Here is a 26341-nt window from a genome sequence, read left to right as displayed (position 1 = left end):
TATGTTTTTAGGCCTGCCCCTTCTTTTATTCCCCACTTCTCCAGTTTATGGAGATAAGTTTATGCAAATGATTTTAAAAATACCACGTTGTCTTTCAAACGGTGTTATTTATTTTTCAGTAGCTTCAACTAAAGAAACTGAAACAAATGTTACTTTATAAAAGGCTGCTAGTAACAAAGTGCCTAAAGATCTAAGTATTGTTTTTTTGCCACCTGTGTAGACAAAACACTGGTTCATCCCTTGAGTTAGGTGCCTTGTTATGTATGAATGACTCATAGGTCAGTGGTTTTTCTGCTTTTTTCAGTTATCAAATCCCACAGTGACTGTTCCAGCTGGTCTTCATGTTACACACTCAGTTTAGTCTCAGTTTATGGATGTTTGTTTTCAACCTGTTACAACTCATCTGACTTTTAAATTTCTGATGGAGTTGTAACTGTGTGTGTTCATCAGTTAAATGTGTGAAATGTTCACATTAATTAAAATACACCATCCACTAGTTTCTAGTTTCCTGCTGTGTCTATAGGACTGTTGAGGTTCACTATGTTCTGGCTCCCTCTTATGGCAGGATTTGGTTGACATATGTGGAGAATAGAAAAAACATAAAACTACTAAAATACAAATGTCATGCAACTGGAAGTCAAATTTCACTTTACTTGCCAAAACCTGGGGCCTCTTAATCACATACCAAACTCTTGACAACACATGGATGTGAAATCATTTCATTAAAGCAAGGTCAAGCAGAGGTTTATTTCCATCAACAACTCTGGACATTATAAAAATAAATAGATGATTCACAGTCAGTGGATTGTAATACAAACTGTTATCAAAATTATGTATCAGCCAGAATGAAAAATTGAACACATGCATAATCACCATTCCATGAACTTATACATGTCCCGAATACTTAAGAACAAAATCCTTTTTGTCAACAGAACTGGTTGGGGAAATATAAAATCACCATTCAAATCAGACAGCTATGCAACGTGAATATGCTTCTTTCCATAATTGCTTGACCCAAACTGTTCAGTGACTGTCTTCCTGCTCCAATCCGTGCTTTTCAATGTAGCGTCTGGAAGAAGGGAAAAGGGGGGAAAAAAAAGATTAAATAAGGCTTTTATTTAGGATCATAAAAGTTTAATGAACACAAAAACACAACTACAGATGCAACTCGGACACGTCCAGACTCACTGTGACTGTACAGTTGTGCTCTTGTCAGGGTCTAAGACCACACTCATGCCAAATTATTTTGACTTTTAGGTAATAGGGGTGTGAAGGGAGAAAAAAAAATTGATTCAGTACCACGACAGTATTTCAATATCTTGATATTTTGCATGTTCATCAAGCGCATCAAATATCTATATTTAAACATATTCAAATACTCTGGTAATATGGCAAACAAGAGAGCTCATCTCATGCACCACCATCCAGAGATAACATTGGCCAAGCAAACTTACATTAAATCGGCTCAAGCAATAAATAAATAAATAAATAAATAAATAAATAAATAAAATCACTGGACACGCACGTCCTAGCTAAAGAGCAAGCTAAAACCTCAGTCTCACAAGTTACAAAAAAATAAATAAATAAATACATACATAAAAAAAATACGACAGCAACCTCTTCACATCTATAAAAAAAAGGTAATGGTACTGACATACTCAGCATGTTGAAAAATATGAAAAATCCCAATATATTCGTATCATTGGACGTCTGGTTCATCCCACTTCTATTAGATAAACATCAAAAGAAGATTTCAGCTGTCATGAGTCATTGCTTACATAGTTACCAGAACTTTTAGTGCTACAATTGACGCCAATGCTCACATAAGATTTCTTCTCTTAGGATGTCCTGCTTTGATACCTTTATTTAAAAAATGCACTGATGTATTTTCAGCCACGTGGGGGCAGCACAACAACCTTTAACAGAATACTAACCTATTACCACATCACAAAGTTTGTATAGCAGATGTGTTTGGACACAGCTGCTCTCATGAGAAAATCCAGCAGACTCACAACAAAGTTAGCATTCATTTGGAGTCATCCCTCTGGCTTTTATTAGACTATAAATAAAATTATGCTAATGCTTCACCGTGTTCATCAGTGTCTTTCCGCCGTAGGTTTTGCCAGGTACCGTTTGTTGACAATTTGTTCCCCAAAATTGAGTTTAGAGATGTGGATGTTGTTTTTCAAAACAAAGTTGTGGGGTTTAAATTTATCAAGGCACTTTCTGTTTTGCATACGATCTGTGCTTGGTGCTTGAATACTGTGAAGAATCAGAACTGAACAACACACTCAACCCAGAAAATCTCAAATCAAATGAATGTTGCATAACTTCTCAGCCATGAACAATGAACAACCAAACAGCTTTGGCTGTTCTCTCAGGTCTCTTATTAAGATGAACTCAACTGTCATGGGGTATTATTACAAAGTCCAGAAACACCTGCTTAAAGCAGTAAAGATAATAGTTACTAGAAAATCTCACCTTCGTGCAAAGTTATACAGCGCTTCTTTTCTTTCTTGGAGAGACAAATGTCTGTCGGTTGGTGATTTCCCAAAAGCTTTGGCAGCAGGCTATGAATAAAAACGAAATGGAATTTAAAAAAAAAAAAACCCCTCCAAAAACAGATATTCTTATTAACATTCATATACAAAGATAAGCCAAAACTAACAGAAGAAACTAGGGCTCATTATATTGTACAGATGTATCTGAGGGTCTGGGATGTGCAGTCTTAAAAAATAAGGAGAAGGCCGTTTCATGTCTCACTGATTTTGACAGCATGTGACGGACCAACTGCATATTGGGCTCCATTACTATAAATTATATCTTAGTGATTATTATCATGCAGTTCAGCTAAAATGTAAGGTAAAAAGTGTGATAAAAAGACACTGATGTGGAGCTTATGAAATCAAAAATGTTCAAGATCACCTTCTCGTACACCTCTGGACAGCTTGTGCCTTTTATGGACCTTTTCCTGGAACTTTTTGGTATCACTTCATAAATAATAATTTTTTACTTATTAGAGCCTGACTAATACATGACTTTTTTGCCTGGTACCAATAATTGAGTGATTTAAAATTTGACAGGTTGTCCTCTTATCATTTTTTTTCTTTCAGATGCATCAAACACAAACAGATTAACATTTGTTAGATGTAGTTCTTTAGTTACCCGTTTACAGGCTTCTTGACTTTACAAGCTGGTTGTTGTGTTTGCGGTGTGTCAACAGGGAAGTTGCAGAGCGCCCTCTGATGGGCAAACTTCAACATTCATAACATCACTGAAGGCTGTTTCTCCTGTTCTTTCTTTACTTTTTAAAAATGTTGTTTATGACCATTTCAAATGCAGATACCAACAGATCACCAAATAGCTAATATCAGTCAATGATATTGCCCCGTAAATAAATTGGATGTGCTCTATAACTTACAATTGTCTGGTTAAATTCTAGGAAATAGGCCTTATCAAACCTTTAAGGTGGGAGCAGGACCAGAAGAATAGGAGCTGATCTTAGAAGGGCCAAAAGTCGAGATCCCTGTTGCTTCCATTGATGTTTCCTCCTTGTTCTCCAGCAGATTTGTAATGGTGGTGTCAACACAATTTGTTTTTGCTATACACAATAAAAAGAACAACAGTTAGATTCATTTGCCATGCACTTTCTTTCTTTTTAAAGGACTTCTTACAAAGTGAAAGTATGACAGAAGAGCTCAGGTGCAGAATGAACATAAAAGTGCATTCCAAGAAAATGGATGTGGTAGCCAAATGTAAGTGTACCTAAATCCTTTGTGATGACATTCAGTGGAACATGGGGCAACACGTCCTTCACCTGCTGAGCCATCTTAGCAATCCTGCGGTCATCTGTGCCCAAACTCATGAATCCAAGCCCAATAGAGCCAGGTGTTACACCTACATTTAAAAAAAAAAAAAAACTCCAATCAGCTGAATCTCCCACATGAACAGAGTTGATGTTGAATCATGTGACTGACTTACTTGTGGTTGTTTGTGGAACAATGTGTCTTGTCCTTTTGATGTGCTCTGCTTTATCAGCTTTAGTGATTTTGGTGGCGACCAAGCCAAGTTCAGCAGCTAGCAGCTAAACGAAAACACACAAGCAGAAAGTGGGAACTCACACATCTGATATGCATGTGCTTTTGCAAAAGAACAACAAAGAGATCTGTGTACAGGTGCAAGGCTTCATAACTCTTACACATATCACACACACGCACATATTTGTTTTTACAATTACAAATATAACTCATGTGCATCCAAGTGGCACACGCTGTTCTTACCTCCTGGACTTTGTTGGCAAACTCCTGTGTCGACTCGCCATCTTGTCTGGATACTGTTGGGAGCCAACTGGGATGGAAATGAAACACAAAAAAGCAATGCTAAGAAGAAAATCTGAACAATTAGAGCAACAGAAATAATAAAAATCAACAGGAGGTCTTTTCAAGAACTCAGACCAAAAAAAACAAACAAACAAAAGAAACTTGCTTATGAAAGCAATTTGATTTTGAAATGCACATTCATTAATCAGAAGTCCTGGCAGGAGCAGATGAGCCTGAGGAGGGTAGTTTGTGCCAAAAATTCACCGGTTTTTGTGTTGTTTCGGACTCGGTGAAACTATTTTACATAACAATCTCCACAAAACCAGGTTAGGGTAAAAGAAATAAGACCTACATTGTAAAAAATGTAGCTGGAGAAAAAGATAGGAATAATGACACAAATTATTTAGTACCTTACATGATACACTGTCCATGGAACAAAAAATGTCCATAAGAGCTCCGTCAGCCAGCTGGACTCGGGTGTGCTCTGTGTACAGACAGGAGGTAATCGTGTTGTTAGATTACTTTGGTGTGCAGTCACATCATTTCATCAGCTCTTTAAAATGTCACTTTCATTCTAAATGTGAGTTCAAATGACTTTACCAAGGAGATCAATGGTCTGGTCACCCGTAAGGCCACAGGTTGGATGGATTCAGTCAGTGAGAAAGGCCAGGAGCTGAGAGAAAAAAACAAATATACATATTTAATATAGTAGTTGGTTGAGCTTTGTGCTGTGAGCCAATAACAATTGATTCTATTGTTAAAGACATTCGGGATATGTGCAATTAGTCAGCTAAGCATTTAAAGGCCAATGCCTTTGGTAGTTAGCATCAGCAACGTAGTGAACAGGTGATTCTGACATGGCACAAAGGAGGTGCAGCCTAAAAGAGTCTATGTTAGGTTCCAGTGACAGAAGAGTATCAGAGACTGTAAAGAAAAACATGGCAATAATCACAGCCTCATTATAAAGTGCAACTCCCAGCTTCTCTGGTTTTCATGTGCGTCTCCACTGAGGATACAGTACACTTGTTTCAGTCTTACTCGAATTAACTATAGAAATGAATCAATTTAGCAGCTGTTTTCACTTCCTTGCACTAATTTCCCTTCAACTCTAGAGGGAAATTAGTGGGGGAGACTCAACCGCCAAAGTAATTCATCTCTATCTCAAAGTGCCATGAAAGAGGGATGATAATTTGTCGCTGGCTGCATTAAATCACTGGGTATGGGTAAGAGGCCAAAACCGTCCCAGCGTGCTGATGAATCCCAAACACTTGCTGTGTTATTGGATAGTTCTTGTTTATTACTGTACAGTAACGTGTACAAACGTCACCTGAATTTGAGAAGACCGGCGCGGCCGTTTGTGGTGTCCTCTTCGGGAAACAGGAGTAAAGGTGTGGTGCCTTCAGCGGAGCAGTAACTCTGCAGAGACTCTCCTATGGCTCCGGAGCCTGCATGGATTTCCATGAAGCCTCTGGCCCAGCACACAAAGCCTGTGGAGCCATCTAACTGGGGCTGATAGGCAGAAAGAGACGGGTCAAATTCACCACACATTTACTATATTTAAAATACATTAAAGTACACAGGATCTTCTTTTTTCAACTGACAGACCTTGAGAATAGATCAGGTATATTATAACATGTGTTAATGCACCAGCACAATCTTGCCTCCACGCACAGCTCTCTTAAGGTCCTGTCACAGCATTTCACTGTGATTGAGGTGCATTGCAACACCTTGAGAACTGAAATTTTCAGTATATCTGTTAGAGATTTGTCCCTTTGCCTGGGATCATTGTCCTGTTGCATAACCAAATTTGGACCAAGCTTTAGCTGTCAGACAGATGGCCTCACATTTGACTCTAGAATACTTTGGTATATAGAAGAGTTCACTGTCGACTCATTGACCATGCAGTGGTCAGAGAGACTGAGCATGGGGTGAATTTGCTGGGACGTCCACTCCTGGAAAGACATAACTGAATGCTCCAGACCAGCAAACTGCCAAACACCTCTGCTTTTATAGAGGTGCTCACACAGTGCATCAAGTGCATTTGATTAGAGTCACCTGACTGCTAATTACCAGCTTAATTCCTACAAAAGCTATAACGGATTGCACAGACATCTGAAAACTGGGAGACTAGTACTTATGTAGAATAATAACAATAATAATATGTAGAATATTATTAAATAAAAATATCAACATAAATTCCCAAGTTGATTACTTACATTAAGAGGACATTATTTATATTAAATGTTTTCTGGATTTTTATGTTCAAACATGAAACAGAGACATTATTTAACAACCCGCCAAAGACTTAAATGCGCATCTTGGACATTCTTCTGTCACTACCTGAAAGAAGGCGCATTAAGACAGTAAAATAGACAAAAACATCAAACCTGACTATTGTATGAAAAGTCTGTCACCTCATGTTTCTCAAGCAGTTTTCTGAACACATTTACATTTTTTCAAGCCATGTAATGCAATGATGTCACCATAGACTTGTTAATAGGAGGGCACTGATGCAATCAGCACACTGATATATTACAGTGAATCCCTGAATGTGTAAAACATGCTGCATGACACGGTTGAGTCAGGAAAAACGTTTAAGCCAAGCTCACTGTATTGCAGGGGGTCAGGAGGTTGATAATGTTGTGGTCGAACTCTGTCACATGATTGCATATGTACAGCTTGGTGTTTTTGTCTCTGGAGCGGGGATTTTTCTGTCTCACATGCATCCCCAGCACGGAGCACATAACCCTCACAACAAATCTAGAAGCAAAGAAAAAGAACATGATGTCAACATTTTAACATAATTGGCAACAGGATAGTCCTCAATAGTGTAACACTGTGTATAATTTACCACAATGTGCAATAGGTACAAATATCTTTTTTCTTAACTGCTCTTAAAACCTTCAGGTCATGTACATGCTTTGGTTATTTAATCATGCAGTCACCACCTTTCTTCAAACAAAAAATTACAGTGTGCAAAGTATAATTACCTTCCACTGGGAAGCCACTGGCCTCAGTGGTATTTATTGTGGTTAAAGTGAATAAACTCTGACAAAAAAATTACAGTTATTTTAATGGCATAGATGCCATGTGCGTTAGCATTAACTGCAATTGTTATCCCTTATACTACAATTTCACCTCAGTCATTATTGTCACACACACACACAAACATGATTAGAAGTGACACACAAGACGACTCAGCTACAGATTTGGTTACCACTGACAGTAAAATGTGGTATTAGAACACTTTTTCAATACTTGCCTTCTTATAAAACTCTCTGGAAGTGCACAGCTGACCAGAAACACATGAACACCGATAAAAATACGTATGAACATTAAAGAAATGCCGACTGGAAAGTAAATCAGCAACAGCAGAAGAACGACAGCATCTTTGGGAAACCTGCACAAAAACAGAGCAGAATCAAAAAAATGACATTTGGAATAGAAAACACAAAAGAAAAACAAATCTAAATGTAAATTTATAGTTGAGAGAATTTAAGTGATTTCCAAGGGATCTGTAGCAAGACTGCTTTATCCTGTGCTGATTATATTTCAAATGAACCAACACATTTTTACCCCTTTTTTATTTCCCAATTCCAACATATAGACCTCACCATCAGCCTCAAAAATACCATTCTGTGATTTGAATGACAGCATGTGTCACAACCTACTGATCTTCTTCCTTTTATTACTGGATAAATGTGCACTGAGCCATAGCATGAACTCACATCAGAGTTTAACCATTTCACTCTATAGTTATTCAACTATGCAATATTACCCAATGATACAATACTGTGAAAAAGAGCCATCCATAATTTGTTTATGTTTTGATACGAAATGGTTACAGGTGCAGGTATTTATTGCAACATGTTCAAACACACACTGAAATCAAATATATAAAGCAAAAACAGATTTTGTACAATTCCAAGCTTTCCTATTGTTCTCCAATCTTCTAGGAAGACATTCAAAGCTCTTCTCTCTGTCAAGACGATCAACCACTTCTAGAATAATGTTGAGGTCCGGGGTCTGTGGAGTCAAATTCATGCTTGATGGTGTTCCAATTTGTGCTTTTCTATTTAGGTATGTTTTTACTGTGTTTTGCATGTGGCTGCAGACACTCACTGTTGTAATTCTTTCCTGTTCATACTGAAAAGGAGTTGAACCAAAAACGTGGATTCATCACTCCATCAGGCCACTGACCTCCACTGATCTTGTGTAATTTTCATACTTCATCCTTTTCTCCTCTTTTCCCTTCCTTAAGAAGGGCTTCTTGACAGCGACCCTTCCACTGAGACCATTTCCAGTGAGTCGTCAGTGAACAGTAGCTGGATTAACTAAAGGGGCAGATGTATCTCTAAGGTCCTGTCAGGTCTATGGCAGATTTTTTTCCTGTTTCTTGAGGACATGACTTTCAGACACTTGCTGTAGATAATTATTTTAAGCCTGCCACTTCATCTGTCCTCCTCTTGTCCAGTTTCCTCACATTTTCATACGAGCAGATCTCGGCATGAAAATTTGAGGAGAATCACCTTTTTCTAGCAAACATATTATTCGATGTCTGCCAAACTGTTATTTCTGGCATTTTTCACAGATTCAACTAAAGAAATGGGAACATTTTATATATTTTTCTTTTATAGACTGCAAGTAAAAAAAGCGCCTAAAGATACAATGTAAAATTGCTTGTTTTTGTTACCAAGTTTTCTGTTATGTAAAGATAACAGATAACATCATCCCTTGCATTAGGTGCTTTTTGTTGTTTGGATCAACTGCAGGGCCAGATGCATCTTTCAGGTCCTGTGTCAGGACATGACTTTTACTGGCTCATCTGCTGTTGATAATTTTTAAAGCACTGCCAATTCTTTTGTCCTCCCCTTATCCAGTTTCCAAAAATCAAATTAACTTGACACTGCACACTATACTGCAATATGCCAAATTTTCAGCTAATAGCACTATGGGAATCACCTTGTTGTGACAAAAGTATTATATTACGTCTGTCAAACTTTTATCTTTATGTTTTTGTGACAGACTGCTGATAACACAGTAATTTAACATTGGTTATTTGCCAAGCTGTCTGCTATGTGTAGACACAACACTGTTTTCATGCCTGAATGAAACATAGATTCAGTGTTAAGTGGTCCGTTACAAGGACTGGACTGAAAATGAGTGAAAAGGCAGCAAGTGTCTAAAGAATAACGTTGAAAGACCTTCAGAAATCCTGGAGAACCGATGCTCAAGACCACAAAAAATACAATCAAGTCTGACGATATGAAAGGTGGCTCGAGGCACAGTACTGTCCATAAGTTATTAAAACCAATTGCAGAGTTAGCGCTGCTTTTGTTTCAGCGTTTTTACCAATATTACACGTGTCACTACTCGATTCCCTCTGCACTCAAGCGCTAGAGAACATTTCGAAACCTCATTATAAACGCTCTAGTCGTCATTAACACTGTATCTACAGGCCTCATGTCCGCCCTCTATTCAAGTCAAAAACACTTAAGTATTTAAGTACACAACGACAACTACTTTTGCTGTCAGTTATTTTCTCCACTTTACACGCGCCCAAATATAATCTCTGACTTTTGTGTCAAGATCAAAGAACTTAAGTATCTTATAAAACTTGACTCTTGGTTGTCACAAGGCAAGCAGTGAATACATGAAACCAACAGAAATCTAAGATTAGCTAGTTCACGCATTTCATGCTGCAACTGATCGGCGTGCTTATTAAAATTAGCACTGGACAAGGTTTCATGTCAAACGCTATCCATGACTTGTTTAGTATACCGTTGCCAATATCGGCTAGCTAGCTGCATGTTTTCCAGATTATTTAATACATCTTCTACTATACTGGTTAGCTGCCTGATAATAAACGTCGTCAACGACATAACCTCTGTGTATTTCTTCAACGCTTATTGCGCTAATTAGCGCTAAGTGAAGGTTAACCGAGCACTTTACATTACTTAGCAGTTAGCTGACTTACCGACGAAAGTCAAACATGTCTTCAATCCCCCGAGTCTCCATGTCTGCCAGTCAGACCTTCAGAGGCTAATGCTAAAAATACAACCTGACCCCTAAATATAAATTAGTCATTACTTTCACGACTGCGCCTCTGTCATGCGGTGGGTAAACTGGAAACTGGGTCGCTAGTTAGATTATAGTACAGCCTTTTCAGACCGCTTAAGTGCACGACTTTAAAATGTTAGCTTTGTGGTTAAACAGCGCTAGCACAGCTAACGAGAAAACGGCTTCAGTCGGCACGACACCACTTCCGGTCCGTTGCTAGAATCCCCTAGAATAAAAGCGCCATCTCTACAAAAGTACATTTATATAAATAATACTCGTTTCTAAATTCTACAGAAGAGTATAAACTGCGATTCTTTGTACCCAACCCAACCCTTCAATTACTTTCATGATTTCATGTAATCTATAACTGTGTGTTCATCTTTATCGGAGTGTCAGGTGCAATACTTTCAAAATAAAAGAGCAGCAGAAAAAAAATAAAGAAGCACTAAAGACGTCCCCTAAAGGAAACGCTAGTAAAATATTATAGTATTTTGTCTACCTCTAGTGGCGAAATCTGATAAATTTTAATGTGTTACATTAGTATGTAATGTTACCATTTTATTTTAATGAATCTATTTATTTATTCCAATAATGAGCTGAACGTCTTTAGTCGCCCCTCTTTTCTTTTTAGTGTGTTTATAGTCTGCAGTTTAGGGGGGGGAAAGTGTAGCCATTTATTGAAACATGTGCAAACATATGTGTAAATACAGAATATAAGGCAAAACCAGAGTTTGTACAACTCTAAAGAGCTTGAAACACCACTGGCTGAAATGCAGCACCAAACGGTGACAGAACCTCCACTAATAGCTGTTTGGTTCTTTGCTAAGTTGTCTGTGAAGTGCAGGCACCACCCTGTTTCATCTCTTGAATGCTCGAATGATTCATAGGTCAGTGCCCGGTGCCTTAACACACAAACAAACAAACAGAAAACAGTATAATCTGAAAATGGTCAGGGACAACGACTGGACTGAAGTGAGCGAATATCAGCCAAATGTCCAAACAACAGCTTCAGAAAGCACTGAAAGACAACTGCTGCCCTACAGACCTATCAGCGACAGTCCTGCCTGAATAATAAATATGGGAATTATCATGAACACGCCCTCCTTTAAAGCTCAGTCTCCGCCTACAGCCTGTCAGATGTGTTTGGCAATAGCCTCTTGTATAATCGCTGCTTAACTGACAATCGATTTTTGTGTGAAGAAAACAAACACGGCTGTTATTTAAGTGAGCGCAGACTAGACATCGGCCCTTTCAGTCGGTGACAACACACGGGGCCAACATGGTGGTCATATTGCGCTGTTGCCCGCTAATCCGGTGGCTGTCCCTGGCCGTTGTGCTGGGCTCGGTTCTCGGACTCGGTGAGGACCTCGACCGGCCTCTCTTCGGGCCCCCCGGCTCTTCTATCTGGGTCCACGACTCCGACCCGGGTCTTAAGAAGGCTCTGGCCTTTGCAGAGGAGCGATACAACCGGGTCTCCAATGCGATGCATCTCCGCAGAGTCAGCCGGGTCATCTCTGCCACCAAACAGGTATAATTATTATTGGTGGCTTTCCTTCTGATTTTATAATATTTATTCAACATATTTTGGTCTTCTAGTGTACTTGCAAAGAACGGTTAAAGAATTTGTTATTTATCGATTTATGTCATTGTAATAAGCGTTGTGTATGCTCGTTTTTTGTAAACAACAGCGTTGCTGGAGGGTCGTCATTTTAGCTAAACACAGGCCAGAAAAAGGGGTGATGTACCTTCAAAATAATAGCGTAAACGTCTTTGTTGCGCTGCTCAGCAAGGGATGCCTAAACAAAGACAAACAAAAATGTATTCCTATTTATCTACAATTTTCAAGAGGTTTCAACTTAGAAAAAACAGTATTTATTTATTTATTTTACCTATTTTTATTCTCAAGCGTTCAAGATAAGATTTTATGCGCGTTTACTGCAGCCGGAAGTTATGTCTTTGACTTTAAATTAACAACGTCTATGCAGTGTGGCCTGTTTGGAGCATAACGAGCATCCATATAACAATAACACGCATTATATTTTATACCACGTCTAAATAAAAATATTTATTTATCCCAAGATTTTGTGTCCTTAAATTAAAGATGACTGAATGTTTGTGTGTTCATCTGTATTCCAGCTGGTTAAAGGGATCCGTTACACTTTAACAGTGGAGCTGAGTAACACTCAATGTAAGAAGTCCACCATGCTCAGGACATGTGACTTCTATCCCGAGTTAAATCAACTCAAGGTAGGGTGTGTGTGTGTGTGTGTGTGAGAGAGAGAGGGAGAGAGAGAGAGAGAGAGAGATAGCTCTTGTGATAAAAATTAAGCAGCAGAGAGAATGTGTAATATGAGTTTATATTTAAGAATAAAAAAGCTGTGTGTGTGTGTGTGTGTGTGTGTGTATCCAGCTGTGTATTGATTTTTTATTGCGTCAAAGCAGTTTTGCTAGTTTTGATCTTGTGACTCAACTTTGACTTGGAGTGATCCTAATCTCACTTATGCCTCATTCACGCTTGCATTCATTTACAGTATTGACTCTTTTTTTTTCTTTGTTCCTGTTTTCTTCCCAACTAAAAATATCTAAGTTATAAGTAAGTCTATAAATGGGGCTTTTTACAAGAGACCTAAACCTACAAATAATAACTGTTATAGCTTTTCCTCTAAATTTTTTTTATGTCTCAGACAGAGGTCTGCATCTTTGAGGTGTGGGACATCCCTTGGCAGGGGGCGTCAACCTTGCTCAAACAGAAGTGCCAGCCCAAAGGTCAGTCAGCAGCCAAACAGACTGATCATCCAACATTTAAGATTCAGAACCACCCATTATGGCTGTCATATGGTAGACATTTATAGCTGAACACCATAGTTGTGGCTCACTTGGTCTTCCCTTACAGTGGTGTGAAAAAATACACTGATTATCTTATCATCCAAAAACACAACAACAAGTATTTTTTAGCCCTTTTTTTTACCCCCCCCCCAAAAAAACCACTAAAAGAGTTCAGCATTTCTGTTCTATCATAATAACTTATTCAAGATATTTCTGACCACAGTACCCATGATGTGATATGTGATATTGTGGCAGGCCTAGCACATATAGAGAAAAATCCTTTTAAAATTCATTTATTTCTACTGATTGTCACTGAACAGCCGGTCAGGCCATGAGATCTTTTTTTACACGCTTGTTTTACAAAGAGATAAATGAGGTGGAAGGTTGAACAAAGACATGTTCGAATGTTAACCCCTTTTTCATGCGTAACAAAGAACAAAATCAACAGTAAACATTTGCCTAAGGCTCTTCTTTGTTGTTGTGATTTAGACCTATAAGAAGGCTTTCATGAGCAATAACAAATCATACTGACGCTACATATTTGCATTTGAAAACACTGGAGGCAGTGATTTTATGTTGTTTTTTGTATTTTTGTCGTTTCTTTCTGTCATATTTATGAGCCTGAAAATTGTCTGTGAAAACTGTGAATTGCAGCAACCTGCATGACAGTTTGACTGACTGATTTAACTGTTAAATACTCTCACACTTCCCATGTCTTCCTGTGTTTCATTTCTCTTATCAGTTGAATCTGAAGTAGAAGAGAGCAACAAGGTAGAGGATCCATCCACCAGCCAGCCTCTGGAGGTAAAATTATGTCAGGCTCTACAGCTACAGGCCTGTGGTTTTATCTGCCTCTGCTTGTTTTTTTAAACTGTTCTAATCAATTTAGATTTGAGATCGAGGCTTTCTGTTGTTGATTCTGTGTGTGTGTTTGCATTAGGAGTCGGTAGAGCTGCTGGGCCAGTTTAAAGAGTTCATGACTAAGTACAATAAAGTCTACAGCAGTCAGGAGGGTGAGTGACTGAATCTCATTCATACCACATACTACGTATGGACACTGTGTCACATTCCTGTCTGAACACACTGAACACTTTACGTAATCAAAGCCTGTTTGGATTCACACCTGAATGCAAATGTTCAAACTGAGAAAATCAGACTCTTTTAAGGAAAATATGAGCTTATTTTGAATTTGATGGAAGCAATTCATCTCAAAAAACTCAGGCCATGTTCACTTCTATGTAGGTTCCCCTCTTCCTTTAACAGCAGGTAATAAATGCACTGAACTGAGGCGAGCAGCTGCTGGACTTTGGAGAGATGAATGTTGTGTCATTCTTGTCTGATAGAGGATTTTAGCTGCTCAGCAGTTCTGGGTCTCTACATGATGGGCTCTATGTGAAAGGTCTGGACTGCAGGCAGGACAGTTCAGCACCCGGACTTTTCTACCACAAAGCAATACATGAAGTATGTGGTTTAGTATCTTGCTGAAATACGGAAGGCCTTCCCTGAGATAGACATCATCTGGGAGGGAGCATGTGTCGCTCTGAGCATGTGTCGCTCTGAGCATGTGTCGCTCTGTATATACCTTTCAGCACCTTTCCAGACGTGAAAGCTGCCAGTTCCATCAGTGCTAATACACCCCTGTATTGTCAGAGCTGCAGGTTTTTGAACATGTTTTCATCATGTTCACATTCTTTTTTTCATGATAGTGCAGTGCTGCCTCAGGACTAAAAATCACAGGCATCCAATGCTGATTTTTGGTCTTGTCCTTTGTGCTCAGAGATTTCTCCAGATTCTTGAAATCTGTTGATATCCTGTCCTGTAGATCATCAGATATTCACAGTCTTCACATTTTTATGTCGGGGAACATTATTCTGAAATTTTTCCACGAGTTGTAGATGTAGTTTTTTGCCGATTGGTGAACCTCCGCCTCTCTAAGATGCTCTTTTTGTACCCAGTCATGTTACCCACCTGTTCTTAGTTAATCCAATTACTTGTAACTTGCAGAATGTATCGCCAACTGTTTTCTTTTAGTACCAATTACTTTTCCAGTCTTTCTTTTTTTTACTCTGTCCCATCTTTCTTGACACATATTGGTGCCATCAAATTCAAAGTGAAATAGTTAAATGTCTCAGCTTAAACATCTGATATGTTTAAATAATATGGCTTTATGGGTTTCTTCTGTTGTTGTCATTTGGCACTTTAGAAATAAAATTCAATTCAACTGAAAATGAAAAAATGAAAGGCTTTAAAGCAGAATCTTTTATGAATATGTGCTTTTGACCCGTGACCTTGCAGAAGTGGACCGTCGTTTACGCATCTTCCACGAGAACCTGAAGACTGCTGAGAAGCTCCAGGCTTTGGATCAAGGTTCAGCCGAGTATGGAGTCACCAAGTTCAGCGACCTCACCGGTACGTAACTGTGAATGCACATCCACAGTTTCCGATGAGAGAACGTCTCTTCTTCTTTCCACATTTTGCTTCAGCTTAAGAAAACAAAGCAAAATATCCTTCTGCTTTTTTCCAGAGGAGGAGTTTCGCTCTACATACTTAAACCCGCTGCTGAGTCAATGGACTCTCCATCAACCAATGAAACCAGCTACTCCTGCCAAAGGCCCCTCCCCTGACAGCTGGGATTGGAGGGATCATGGAGCTGTCAGTCCTGTTAAGAACCAGGTGCCAACAAGCAGAGTTCATTATGGGGCAGTCACCCTAAAGAGCTTGTTAGTAGCGATTAAATTGTACACCGTGCCCACTTTACCCTGATCAGGGTGTGTTTTTTTTCTCCTGCAGGGAATGTGTGGATCTTGCTGGGCATTTTCTGTCATAGGCAACATTGAAGGCCAGTGGTTCCTGAAAAATGGAACGTTGCTGTCACTTTCCGAACAAGGTGACACAGAAAAGTAGCAGATGATAAAATTAATCAGGGGTTTTCAAATCCAGCATAAAGTCTTGACATGCTCGATTACTGATTTGTTCTTCACAGAGCTGGTTGACTGCGACGGGCTGGACCAGGCGTGCAGAGGCGGCCTTCCATCAAATGCTTATGAAGCTATCGAGAAGCTGGGTAGGACTAAGATTTTATTCTGTGTTTAGCAATAAGTAAAAACAGAGGGATGTTTTTACTGATAACACAAGCAGATTTTTCCTTAAAGTGCTTTCTTATAATCTTTGCCCCTCGTGTGGTTAAGGGGGTCTGGAGACTGAAAGTGACTACTCCTACACCGGGCACAAGCAGAGGTGTGACTTCACCACCGGGAAGGTGGCCGCCTACATCAACAGCTCCGTGGAGTTACCCAAAGATGAGAAGGGTGAGCACACAGAAAATAAATGTGTCAACAAAGTGGCAAGACATCAAATAGAGTTTATGAACAGACAACAGTGGTTTAACTGCATGGACATGTCAGTGATTTTACTCTTATTCTAACTGTACTGTGATGCTTTAAAACTAAGGGTTGTTAAATTGACTCATTTTGATTTATTTTTGTATCTTTTCTTTCTCAGAGATTGCTGCTTGGCTGGCTGAGAATGGGCCAGTCTCTGTTGCTCTGAATGCTTTTGCTATGCAGGTAGGAGGTTTTTTAAGAAGTTAAATCACTCCTCAAAACAACAAGAAGCAAAGCAGCTCAGTCTTTGCACATTGTTTATTTTTAAGAGGATGAATTCATTTTCTTTGTTTTTTAGAGGTACTTGAAGAAGTTTATAGTGCAGTCAAAACTAGAGAAGGGTATCAGTGAGTATGTGATAGATAATAAGTACTGATTTGTAAACAACTGGACATGAATAACTTGAGCTTATTATTTAATATTACTAAAGTATATTTGTGACTAACTAAACAGCTCAGTCTCTTAACAATCCTCTCTTTAAAGACGTAGCACGTTTTGGGGTCAGCTTGAAATTAAGACGGAAATGTAAAAGTGAGGTCAGAGGTCAAATGTGATGTGATATTTAGATGCAAACTATACTGTGATAGTTAGAATCCCCATTTATCATTCTATTGTCTTATATAAGAGTATAAAAATACATTGTCATTATTAACAATGGCAGTCAGAAACTGAGTTTTAAATCCCGCTATACAACATTAACCTCCTAGGACCTGCCGTCCACATATGTGGACATCACATTTTTGGTTATTTAGACCAAAATACTCAATTTTTTCTATATGGGCCTGATATCCACTTACGAGGACATTATACTGCTACTGTTCTATCAAAATTTTAAATGAATATCCTCATTTGTGGCTCTCATTTTTCTTAAAAACAAAAATAAGGTAAAAAAAAAAAATCTGGAAATTCTTTGTTTTTACATTCATCGGGCCCCAATATGACCAAATATCAAAGAGAAATTAAAAATGCATGCCGTGGAAGAGTTCGGGTCTTAGGAGGTTAATATCACTTTGACCTTCAGATTAGTCTGTTGACCTTGACAAAAAGGTCAGAGGTCAAATGTGACATCATATTTTAAGTTTTTATACAGTATTTTCTATATGTTGACAATACACACTGCACTTGTAAGAGTCATAGTTTCTAAGTTATAAGGCTTTTGCTCATTTTTTGTTTGTTTGTTTTTTTACCAGTAAATCTTTACATTGAACTTGAAGACTTTGGTAGATGAAAGCTAAATTTTAATAGATCATTAATGTGACCCCAGCTCCTTAGTGGAGGTGTCAACTAGGAGTGGAATAAAAATATCAGTAGAATATGTCACGTTGCCTCCTTGTGTAATGTTGGTTTATACGTTACTGATTTATTAAAACATTCCTAACCCCCACCAGTTTGACTTATCAGAGTCAGTACTTGGTGATGGTGCTTATCAAACAGCAAAGTTGTATGTAGATCATTTTCTTGCATGTGTATAGTATCGTGGGCAGTGTATTGTTACTGTATCATATCAGAAGTGACATATTTCCTGCCCAAATAAGAGCAGTTCTTATTCTTACGCTTGTTTATATTGCTGCTGTTGTTAGCTGTTATTATTATGCGCTCCAATCACCTCCAGACTATCTAAACTGGACATAAAAGATAATAAAGATAATAATCTTAAGATACATGTTATTCTTACATTATCTTGAATATCATTTCATTCCCTTCAGTTTTACAGGAAGGGTATATCTCACCCTCTGAAGATTTTCTGCAACCCCTGGATGATCGACCACGCTGTGCTGTTGGTGGGATATGGAGAACGTAATGATTATTTTTTTTATCCCATTTTTTAGTCTTAAATATTTGCCCAGTTTCTGGAAAGCACAGACACATCTTTTTGCCTCGTTTGTCAACAATGTTTCCCCCCTGTGTTCTCAGGTAAAGGTATTCCCTTCTGGGCCATCAAAAACAGCTGGGGGGAGGATTATGGAGAGCAGGTGAGACAGCACGACCTTTCAGAAAACGTATCATTCTAAAACTCTTTCATTTGAAACCAACTACATGACTGAGGATCACTGACATAAAGCACCGTTTTCATAACAGACTCAGTAGAAGTGCTGATCCGTGCACTAGGCTTTACAAAGCTGACTGTTGTTTCATAGCATAGTGAAAAAAGGAGTTCTGTTCATATACAGCCGTGAGGGAGTGAGTGTTAATTTGTTTTTTCTCCTTCACACAGGGTTACTACTACCTCTACAGGGGCTCCAATGCATGTGGGATCAACAAGATGTGCTCATCTGCTGTAGTCAACTGAACCCCTAACATCTCCTACAGACACACACACACACATCATCATGCTACATGCACCACAGCTGTCAGTGGACCCCAGCTCCACATCACTTATCCAGAATGCACAAGAGCTCAACACGCACACATGTGAAGTCCTGCTGATGTTTCTTCTCCATTAAACCAAACCAGTGTTTTACCAGCTCTAATAAAGCTAGCTTTGATGTGATACTGAAACTTTCTAGTAATTTTAAATCAAGATTAAATCTGCTTTTTCTGTTAGTCCTGAAGCTTGGTCAAAATGATTAATGTGTTTAAGGTAACAGCTTGTAAGTCATCTTTACTTACAGTAACGGAGCCCATGCTCATAGTGGTGAGCTGATGGTATGTACTTCAAAGAGTTTTTTGAAAAATAAAGCTTTGATTCTGGAGTGGTTTACTGCACAAACTCAGTTTAGTGCAATGTAATTGCAATAATAGCTGTATAACAGTGAGAAACGAATGATGGGAGTTGAATAAAACAAAAGTGTGAAATCCAGTTGTTTGTTATTTTATGATCTGCCTATCCATTTTCTTTTGCTTATCCAATTCAGGGTCACTGGGAGGCGCTGGAGCCTATCCCAGCTGCCATGGGGTGAGAAATGAGGTAAACCCTGGATAGTCACAGGGGTAACACAGAGAGACAGACAACCTTTCACTGGAAATTTAGAATCACTGATTTACCCAACTGCATGTCTCTGGACTGTGGGAGGAAGCTGGAGAACCCACAGACGCTCAAGAAGAAAATGATGGATTCAAACCCAGAACCTTCTTGCAGCAGTGCTAACCACCACACCGCTGTGCTGCCCTATTTTATTATAACGTTTTTCATGTGCACTGAAACTATATACTGGTTGACAGTATAATTAAACCATTACTTTATATAATTTATTTAGTGCATATATAATAACTTTAACCATAAGGCAAAATTAACTTCAAATAACTACAGTGACAATAAGACCTATAAAGGGAGAAAACATTTTAACCTGTTTATGATTTTAAACGGTATGTTGGGAAGAAGCAGGACCATTACATACATAACGTAGGGAAATACTTTGAACGACAGAGGAGCAACAACGTTCGTGTTCTTGAATGTTCCTTTAATCAAAACAACCTCATTTTCCCACAATGCCAAGGGAAGGTCACGGAACAGCTGGTCTTTAGCAGTAGCTTCTAAAATAAGAAACAAAAGTCGCCATAAGTTAGTGATATAATCTTACAATGAATCACAGTGCATCCTGAAGTAAATTTACATCATTTTCATCACATTTTACCCAATCATTGACAGGGCTTTTAGCGATAACATGAACATTTTACACGTATGGAACTTTTATTTTGAAAATATAGCCCATTTGACATCGGAAGTGTAACATTCCCTGTCTTTTCCCCCACACTGTACTGCAAACAAGAACGCATGTCATTTAATTTTTTTTGTGACTGAATATTTCAGTTTCTTTTTCTACCCGAACTTATACCTGCTGCTCGGAGACATATTCTGACTCAAAAAGACAAACAGCCACTTCTTTCTTTCTTTCAAGGTAGTATTTAACCTGCTAATGTGGAGACAGCTAATGTTAGCATTTTCTGCTAAGTTATCCGTAAGCAACTACTTACTGTTTAGAAGAAACTTGGCAGAGGAAGTTTAAATTATTTATTTATAGAGGCTCATAAAGGAGAAATAATTAAGTTTCGCTGGTAATCACATTAAGCTGACCTTTTAGTGTTGGTTGTTACTGTTACGTCTAGTCTTTAGTTAACTTGAACTTTCGACCCACTCCTCTCTTTCTCAGCTGGCGAAGGAACGTGAAGTCTGCCGGTTATAATGTCACAGGCCACTAAACGCAAACACGTTGTCAAGGAGGTTCTTGGAGACTTTGTCACACCCACAGAAAACCAGCAGATCGTGAAGGTAAACTTTGTATAAAGTACCCTGTATTTCCTACATATTACAACACTCACATTTTAGTAATCAGCAGGATACACTGGATACTTAATTAGGTATAGATTGGAAGTACACGGAAGATCCCCATTTGACTTCAGCGCTGCCTTAAAGTGGACATGTAACACTACTTATAGAAAGGCAAATTTACACTGTGTAGCCCTGCTCTCAAAAACTGATATAGATTTAACACAGTCTGTGAAGCTTGATTTAAGAAATAAGTGCTTTACAAACCCGAACATTACAGAGCCTGTGCAAATTATAGCCTCAGTTTCCTGTTCTTAGCTGACACCTGACCCAGTGTGGTCTTCTGCGGCTGTAGTCCCTTTACTCCAAGGTTTGATATGCTCTTCTGCACATCGTGGTTGTAACCAGTGGATATTTAACTGTTCTCTATAAATTGTAGAGATGATTGTGTCTCACATCAGCAGTTTCTGAAAATATTTAGACCAACTTGCTGACACCAACAACCATGCAACGTTCAGTGTCACTTAAATCGTTTTTCTTCCCCATTCTGATGCTCAATTTGAACTTCCGCAGGTTGTCTTGACCATGTTCACACGCCTAAGTCCATTGACCATCCTCTCCCACTGTGATTAATTCATTAAACATTTTACATTAACGAGCAGTTGAACAGGTGCACCTCATAAAGTGGCTCTTGAGTGTATTTTTCTGATTCTGTGTTTCATCTGCTTCTTTACATTTACAGGTAACTGGGAGCCGTGGTAACAACCTACATGATGCTGTCACAGCTCAGGGTGAGACCTTCTTGGTGAGCATGCCCACCAAGTTCCGCAAGAACATCTGGATCAAGAGAGGTAAGCAATGGAAAGGGAAGTTACGTGGTTAAAACTTCGAGTAATAATCCAGTGACAGCTGGTGGCAGATGTTATTGCATTTTGTGGCTTGTGGCACATACGTTCATGCTGCACTGTGTGTGCTGCTTTTGGGGGAGTTTTTTTGTGGGCATACCAGTTAGTTTACACTTTTGATATTTTACTGCACCTTCCTCCAGGTGCAAACTTATCAGCTGCACATCCATAATGTATACAGTACAGTGAGCCTCGTTGTCATGGTATTCATTGCCTTTTCAAAACAAAAGAACAATATATATCATAGAGCAAACATATAGGTTAGTAATGTGATCTTCCTATAGCTAGTACTGGTCTAAATAAGACCCCCATTTGTGTTTATTCATTTAAATGTTATCTTCTGACTCCAAAGGTGACTATGTGATTGTGGATCCTATTGAAGAAGGAGAGAAGGTGAAGGCAGAGATCAGCTTTATTCTCTACAAGGATCACATTCAGTACCTACAAAAACAGAACCTCTGGTAGGTGGAAACACACTGCATAACCTTTAAGTTTCTCCATCGGCCTCATTATCACATGTTTTGCACTTTTTACTGGGTTTTTTTCTTGTCTCCAGGCCAGAGGGCTTTATGGACGAGCATTCGTCGCAGGATAAGACAAAGAAAGAGCTGGAAAAGGATGAGGACGAGGAAGAGGATGCTAGCGATTCTGAAGATGACGATAGCGACCTCTTTGTAAACACTAACCGCTGTAACTGTCAGTACAGTGAAAGTGAGGAGGATGAGGACGATAGCGAAGAGGAAGAGGACGAGGATGAGGACAAAGAGAAAAGGAGGGAAAATGCTTCATAGCAGCAGCACTGAGGACACGGACAATCAGGAATTGTGAAACAGATGTGACAGCATGCTCTTCTGTGTCGCTGTCATCACTGACTGATGCTACGATGATCTGAAGTAATGGTCCACCTGCAACAGCGCCCTCTGCAGTTCATGTACTGAATGGCTGGGCTCATTCAATGAACTTAGTAATTCCTGCTTGTTTTACAAATCTGTGAGATTAAAATGTAACTGAAATTCAACATGGGATACATTTCTACTGTTTTTTGTGATGATAGGTCCATTGCACATCGCTGGTACATTATATAAAAGGGCACACAGTATATTTGTACGATGACGTTAAATCTATTCAATCTTTTCCGTAGAAATTTGTTTAATCTTTGCTGCCAAAGAAAATCAAAATGTCTTATTGGCGCTGGACATGGTTCTAAAAATGATTGTATCAGCTTGAGTTACAAATGAATGTTGTTTTATTTTTCTCTTACCGAGCAGCAAAGGTTAATTTGTGAAATGACTGAAAAGCTCTTGAAATGGAATAAATCCCAAGCAGAATATGGTTATGTCGCACGGGCTCGATATCCTCTTGTGCATGTTTCCATCTTGCCGGATTTAACACTTAATCCTGAATGCATCTCATTATTATGCAGTCAAGCAGCCATCTCCTCCGGAAAAAGTTCTGCAGGCGTCACACTAGCACATCTGTGGAAAAAAACTACAATATATGGATTCTTAGAAGATTACATCACAGTATCGCCAGCGCACAGAAAATTCCAACTGCAAGTGGAACCAGTCCCACACCTTTTTGGCTGACACATTTCTTCCCCAAGGTGTGCGAAAACTTCGTCATAACTCATGACACTGAACAGAAGAGAGATTATTCCTGTCATTAGAATTTTAAAAAGCCCATAAATACCTGAAATGTATCCTACAATAATTTTGTCAAACAATACGTGCAGTACATGAATCATGTCTTTTGTGAGAGAATAGTAATTGAATTAAACTGTGCACTAATCTATACATGGATTAAACACTGTGGTCATATTTTATTCACCAAAACACATGAACCGTTGAAAGAGCTTTATTGGATTTAACCCTCCACTTTGTGATGGTGCACGAAACTGGAGGAGAACAAACCCGTTTTTCCTCCCTGTCAAGGATGGGAAACACCAACCAACTCCACCTTTGCCTGATGGCTTTAGCCTCAGTGTTTGGATGAATGCCAATCTCTTTTATTTATCACCTAGTTTAAGACTTGTGCACTGTCTGTTGGATTTTAATTCTACTTGTGATGGAATGAGATTGTTTCAGTCGTGATCATTTATGAACTCAGACATGAAAAATCCAGAAATGAATCTATTATTGTACGATCTACTGTACAATATAAAGTGCCTTGAGGCGACTGTTGCTGTGATTTGGCGCTGTATAAATAAAATTGAATTGAACTGAATAGAAACATATTACAATAAAATCAGGTATCACATTTCTTTGGTTTGTTTCGAGCCTTGGGACTGCAAAACTAGCTCAGCTGTTGTAACCTGAAACTTGTTGGCTTGTGTATCTTACTTGTTCATTTGAATTCAGTTTTATTTATATGGTGCCAAATCGCAACCACAGTTGCCTCAAGGTGCTTTATATTGTAACCATGATAATACAAAGAAAACCCCAACAATTACATTAGCCCCTTTGAGCAAGTGGTTTGGTGACAGTGGGAAGAAAAAAATCCCTTTTAACAGGAAGAAACCTCTGGCAGAACCAGGTTCAGGGACAAGTAGGTACTCTCATGTACTTCATCTAGATGTTCAGAAATTACTGACAGCATGATAGTATTTAGCATCAGCTCATAACTGTCACCAGTAGGTGTGGTGGCTTCTGTTTGTTTTCACACATGCGCTTTAGTCCTGAGCTCTTATGGACACAGTTCTGTGTGAAAATGCAAATGTTGAAGGAAATGCTGGATCGGATTGCACTGGAACTGTGAGCTGTTTGTGAGACAAGACAAGGAACCCACCTGATTCCCACATACGTCCTACTATATCCATTTTGCATGCATTCAAACTTACATACAGACTGTCTGCTTGTTAAAGCCTGAAAACACTTTGCATTACTGCAGCTTGACTGCATGCTTAAAGTGAGCAAGTAGTCAAAGTTTAATGAACCAGGCTGCTATCTCAAATCTGCAAGTTATATGTATAAGTTGTATGTAGCGCTGGATCACAAAGGCAGCTGCCTCAAGGCGCTTTATATCATAAGGTAAAGACCCTACATTTGTAGAGCCAAAACCCCAACAGAACCCCCAACAATCCGATAACCTCATTTAAGGTCATCTAGAATTAGATGACAATTAATCTGATCTAGCCCAACTAGAAGCTTTTTGAAAAAAGGAAAGTTTAGTTTTAGGCCTAATCTTAAAAGTAGACAGTGAGTCTGTCTCCTGAATCCAAAGGGCCCTGAAAGCTGAAGGCTCTGCCTCCCATTCTACTTTGAAGTATCCTGGGAATCACAGTTAAGCCTTCTGAGAGGGAAGTGCTCTGTTGGGGTGATACAGTACTAGCATATCATTCAGATGACACAGGGCTGATTATTCAAGACCTTGTATGTGAGGAGAAAAAAATGTCAAATGTTGCAAAAAGTGTGCTTGTAGAAATTGGTCACAAATAGGCAGACATACAGATGTTATCCTTTGCAAATTAAAGTGTTAGTCATTCACATTGTTTATTAAATATAAGTGGAGAATATAGATCCATGAAGTGAAAAAATAAATAGTAGACACAGTGACCTCAACAGAATCTCACCAAAATGCTCACCATCAGAATCTAATGGCAATAACCAGAGGTGGGAAGTAATGGAGTGCAAATACTTCATTACTGTACTTAAGTAGAAATTTTAGGTATTTGTAGTTTACTTGAGTGTTATTTATTGACAGCAAACAAACAAACTGTTTGTGTGCTGTTTGTCTCACAGTGTGTTGCTAGCTAAAGGTCCAGCTGCTCCAGGGAGGGAAAAGAGTGTGAGATAACTTCACTGAGATATGGAGAAAAATATTGGAAGAAAGACCAGACAGGAGGAAGAAGACAGGTTGGGTTTAAAGGTAAGGACTACTCAGTGATGTTTAATAAACTGCAGAGTTAAATTTGACATGTAATGTCATAATTTTAATCACATATTGGATTTCTTTATGATATGTTTTGATAAATTATGTATTTTCATATTGTGAAACGCCTTGCAACACAAACTAAGCTATACTAACTTCACATGTCGCATTACAATATTAGGTAGTTTTGTCCAGAATAAGCAGGTTAGTTTTCAGAATTCACAGGAAAACTCTTTGTTGGACTGGTGCAGAGTGGCTGTGGTGTTCATGGTCAGTGTTCGGTTACATCAAGTGTAGCAAGTATTACATTTGAAATTAAGCTGATGATGTTTAGATTAATTGAATTCCAACTTTACACCAACTTAATGCTACATTGTATAAAGACAGTATAAAGGCAGTATAGTGTCAGTGTAGAGGATACACATCAGTGAAGATAGCTTGTGAAACTGTTTACATCTTGTTGACTCCAGTGGTGTAAATCCCCAAAAAGCAGCAGGTCAGCTGATCACAGTCTATACACAAAGAAAACCTACTGGAGCTCACATTAGAAATTACAGACTTGTGATTCTTTTCCCTATGCTGAGCCACTACACAGATCTTACAGTTACCTCACCTGCTGAATTCCACTTCAACTCCTGACTGTCCCATTTTACTGTTTAGGTGTGGAGGCAAAGTCACCCTCTACAATGTAGGCAACCAAAAAGCTAGTATGTCTTGATGCATGCTCAATCATCCAGGTAAGTAAATCTCCAAAAGTTGAATCTGTTCATCTGG

General features: G+C 38.8%; 3 protein-coding genes across 4 annotated transcripts; 2 read left to right on the top strand and 1 right to left on the bottom strand.

Moving 5' to 3' along the window:
• Positions 1-717: 717 nt before the first annotated feature.
• Positions 718-10637, bottom strand: aup1 (AUP1 lipid droplet regulating VLDL assembly factor). The gene is made up of 12 exons (XM_005456326.4): positions 10297-10637; positions 7582-7719; positions 6929-7079; positions 5647-5828; positions 4920-4992; positions 4730-4803; positions 4281-4347; positions 3982-4084; positions 3766-3897; positions 3462-3601; positions 2482-2570; positions 718-1069 (listed from the first exon to the last, which is right to left on the bottom strand). The coding sequence occupies exons 1-12, from the start codon at positions 10335-10337 to the stop codon at positions 1024-1026; spliced, it is 1236 nt and encodes a 411-aa protein (XP_005456383.1). The 5' UTR covers positions 10338-10637; the 3' UTR covers positions 718-1023.
• Positions 10638-11500: 863 nt separating this feature from the next.
• Positions 11501-19388, top strand: ctsf (cathepsin F). The gene is made up of 14 exons (XM_003451804.4): positions 11501-11907; positions 12516-12626; positions 13064-13145; positions 13948-14009; positions 14146-14218; positions 15501-15614; positions 15730-15878; positions 15996-16092; positions 16189-16269; positions 16394-16513; positions 16707-16771; positions 18295-18385; positions 18503-18561; positions 18804-19388. The coding sequence occupies exons 1-14, from the start codon at positions 11659-11661 to the stop codon at positions 18876-18878; spliced, it is 1428 nt and encodes a 475-aa protein (XP_003451852.1). The 5' UTR covers positions 11501-11658; the 3' UTR covers positions 18879-19388.
• Positions 19389-20243: 855 nt separating this feature from the next.
• Positions 20244-23344, top strand: eif1ad (eukaryotic translation initiation factor 1A domain containing). Of its 2 annotated transcripts, none has more exons than XM_003451802.5 (5): positions 20244-20427; positions 20680-20798; positions 21538-21646; positions 22053-22161; positions 22257-23344. In XM_003451802.5, exons 2-5 carry the CDS (start codon positions 20712-20714, stop codon positions 22489-22491), a joined length of 540 nt encoding a protein of 179 aa, XP_003451850.1. In that variant the 5' UTR covers positions 20244-20427; positions 20680-20711; the 3' UTR covers positions 22492-23344. The 2 variants fall into 2 exon arrangements, with proteins under 2 accessions (XP_003451850.1, XP_025754054.1); XM_025898269.1 differs by lacking the exon at positions 20244-20427 and adding an exon at positions 20458-20584.
• The last annotated feature ends 2997 nt before the right edge of the window (positions 23345-26341 follow it).

Source organism: Oreochromis niloticus, linkage group LG2, assembly GCF_001858045.2.
Source record: "Oreochromis niloticus isolate F11D_XX linkage group LG2, O_niloticus_UMD_NMBU, whole genome shotgun sequence".
In the NCBI taxonomy this organism is placed as follows: Eukaryota; Metazoa; Chordata; class Actinopteri; order Cichliformes; family Cichlidae; genus Oreochromis; species Oreochromis niloticus.
The sequence above is the reverse complement of the archived record's forward strand: the minus strand, read 5'-3'. Positions and strand labels throughout refer to the sequence as shown.

Coding starts and splice junctions, on each gene's coding strand:
- aup1 (XM_005456326.4), bottom strand. CDS start 10,337: ATGGAGACTCGGGGGATTGAAGACATGTTTGACTTTCGTCG. Junction 4,804..4,919: donor CCAGACCATTGATCTCCTTG/GTAAAGTCATTT, acceptor GTCTGTACACAG/AGCACACCCGAGTCCAGCTG. Junction 4,348..4,729: donor TGGACAGTGTATCATGTAAG/GTACTAAATAAT, acceptor TTTCCATCCCAG/TTGGCTCCCAACAGTATCCA.
- ctsf (XM_003451804.4), top strand. CDS start 11,659: ATGGTGGTCATATTGCGCTGTTGCCCGCTAATCCGGTGGCTGTCCCTG. Junction 14,010..14,145: donor CCACCAGCCAGCCTCTGGAG/GTAAAATTATGT, acceptor TGTTTGCATTAG/GAGTCGGTAGAGCTGCTGGG. Junction 16,270..16,393: donor TGAAGCTATCGAGAAGCTGG/GTAGGACTAAGA, acceptor CGTGTGGTTAAG/GGGGTCTGGAGACTGAAAGT.
- eif1ad (XM_003451802.5), top strand. CDS start 20,712: ATGTCACAGGCCACTAAACGCAAACACGTTGTCAAGGAGGTTCTTGGA. Junction 21,647..22,052: donor GAACATCTGGATCAAGAGAG/GTAAGCAATGGA, acceptor CTGACTCCAAAG/GTGACTATGTGATTGTGGAT. Junction 22,162..22,256: donor CTACAAAAACAGAACCTCTG/GTAGGTGGAAAC, acceptor TCTTGTCTCCAG/GCCAGAGGGCTTTATGGACG.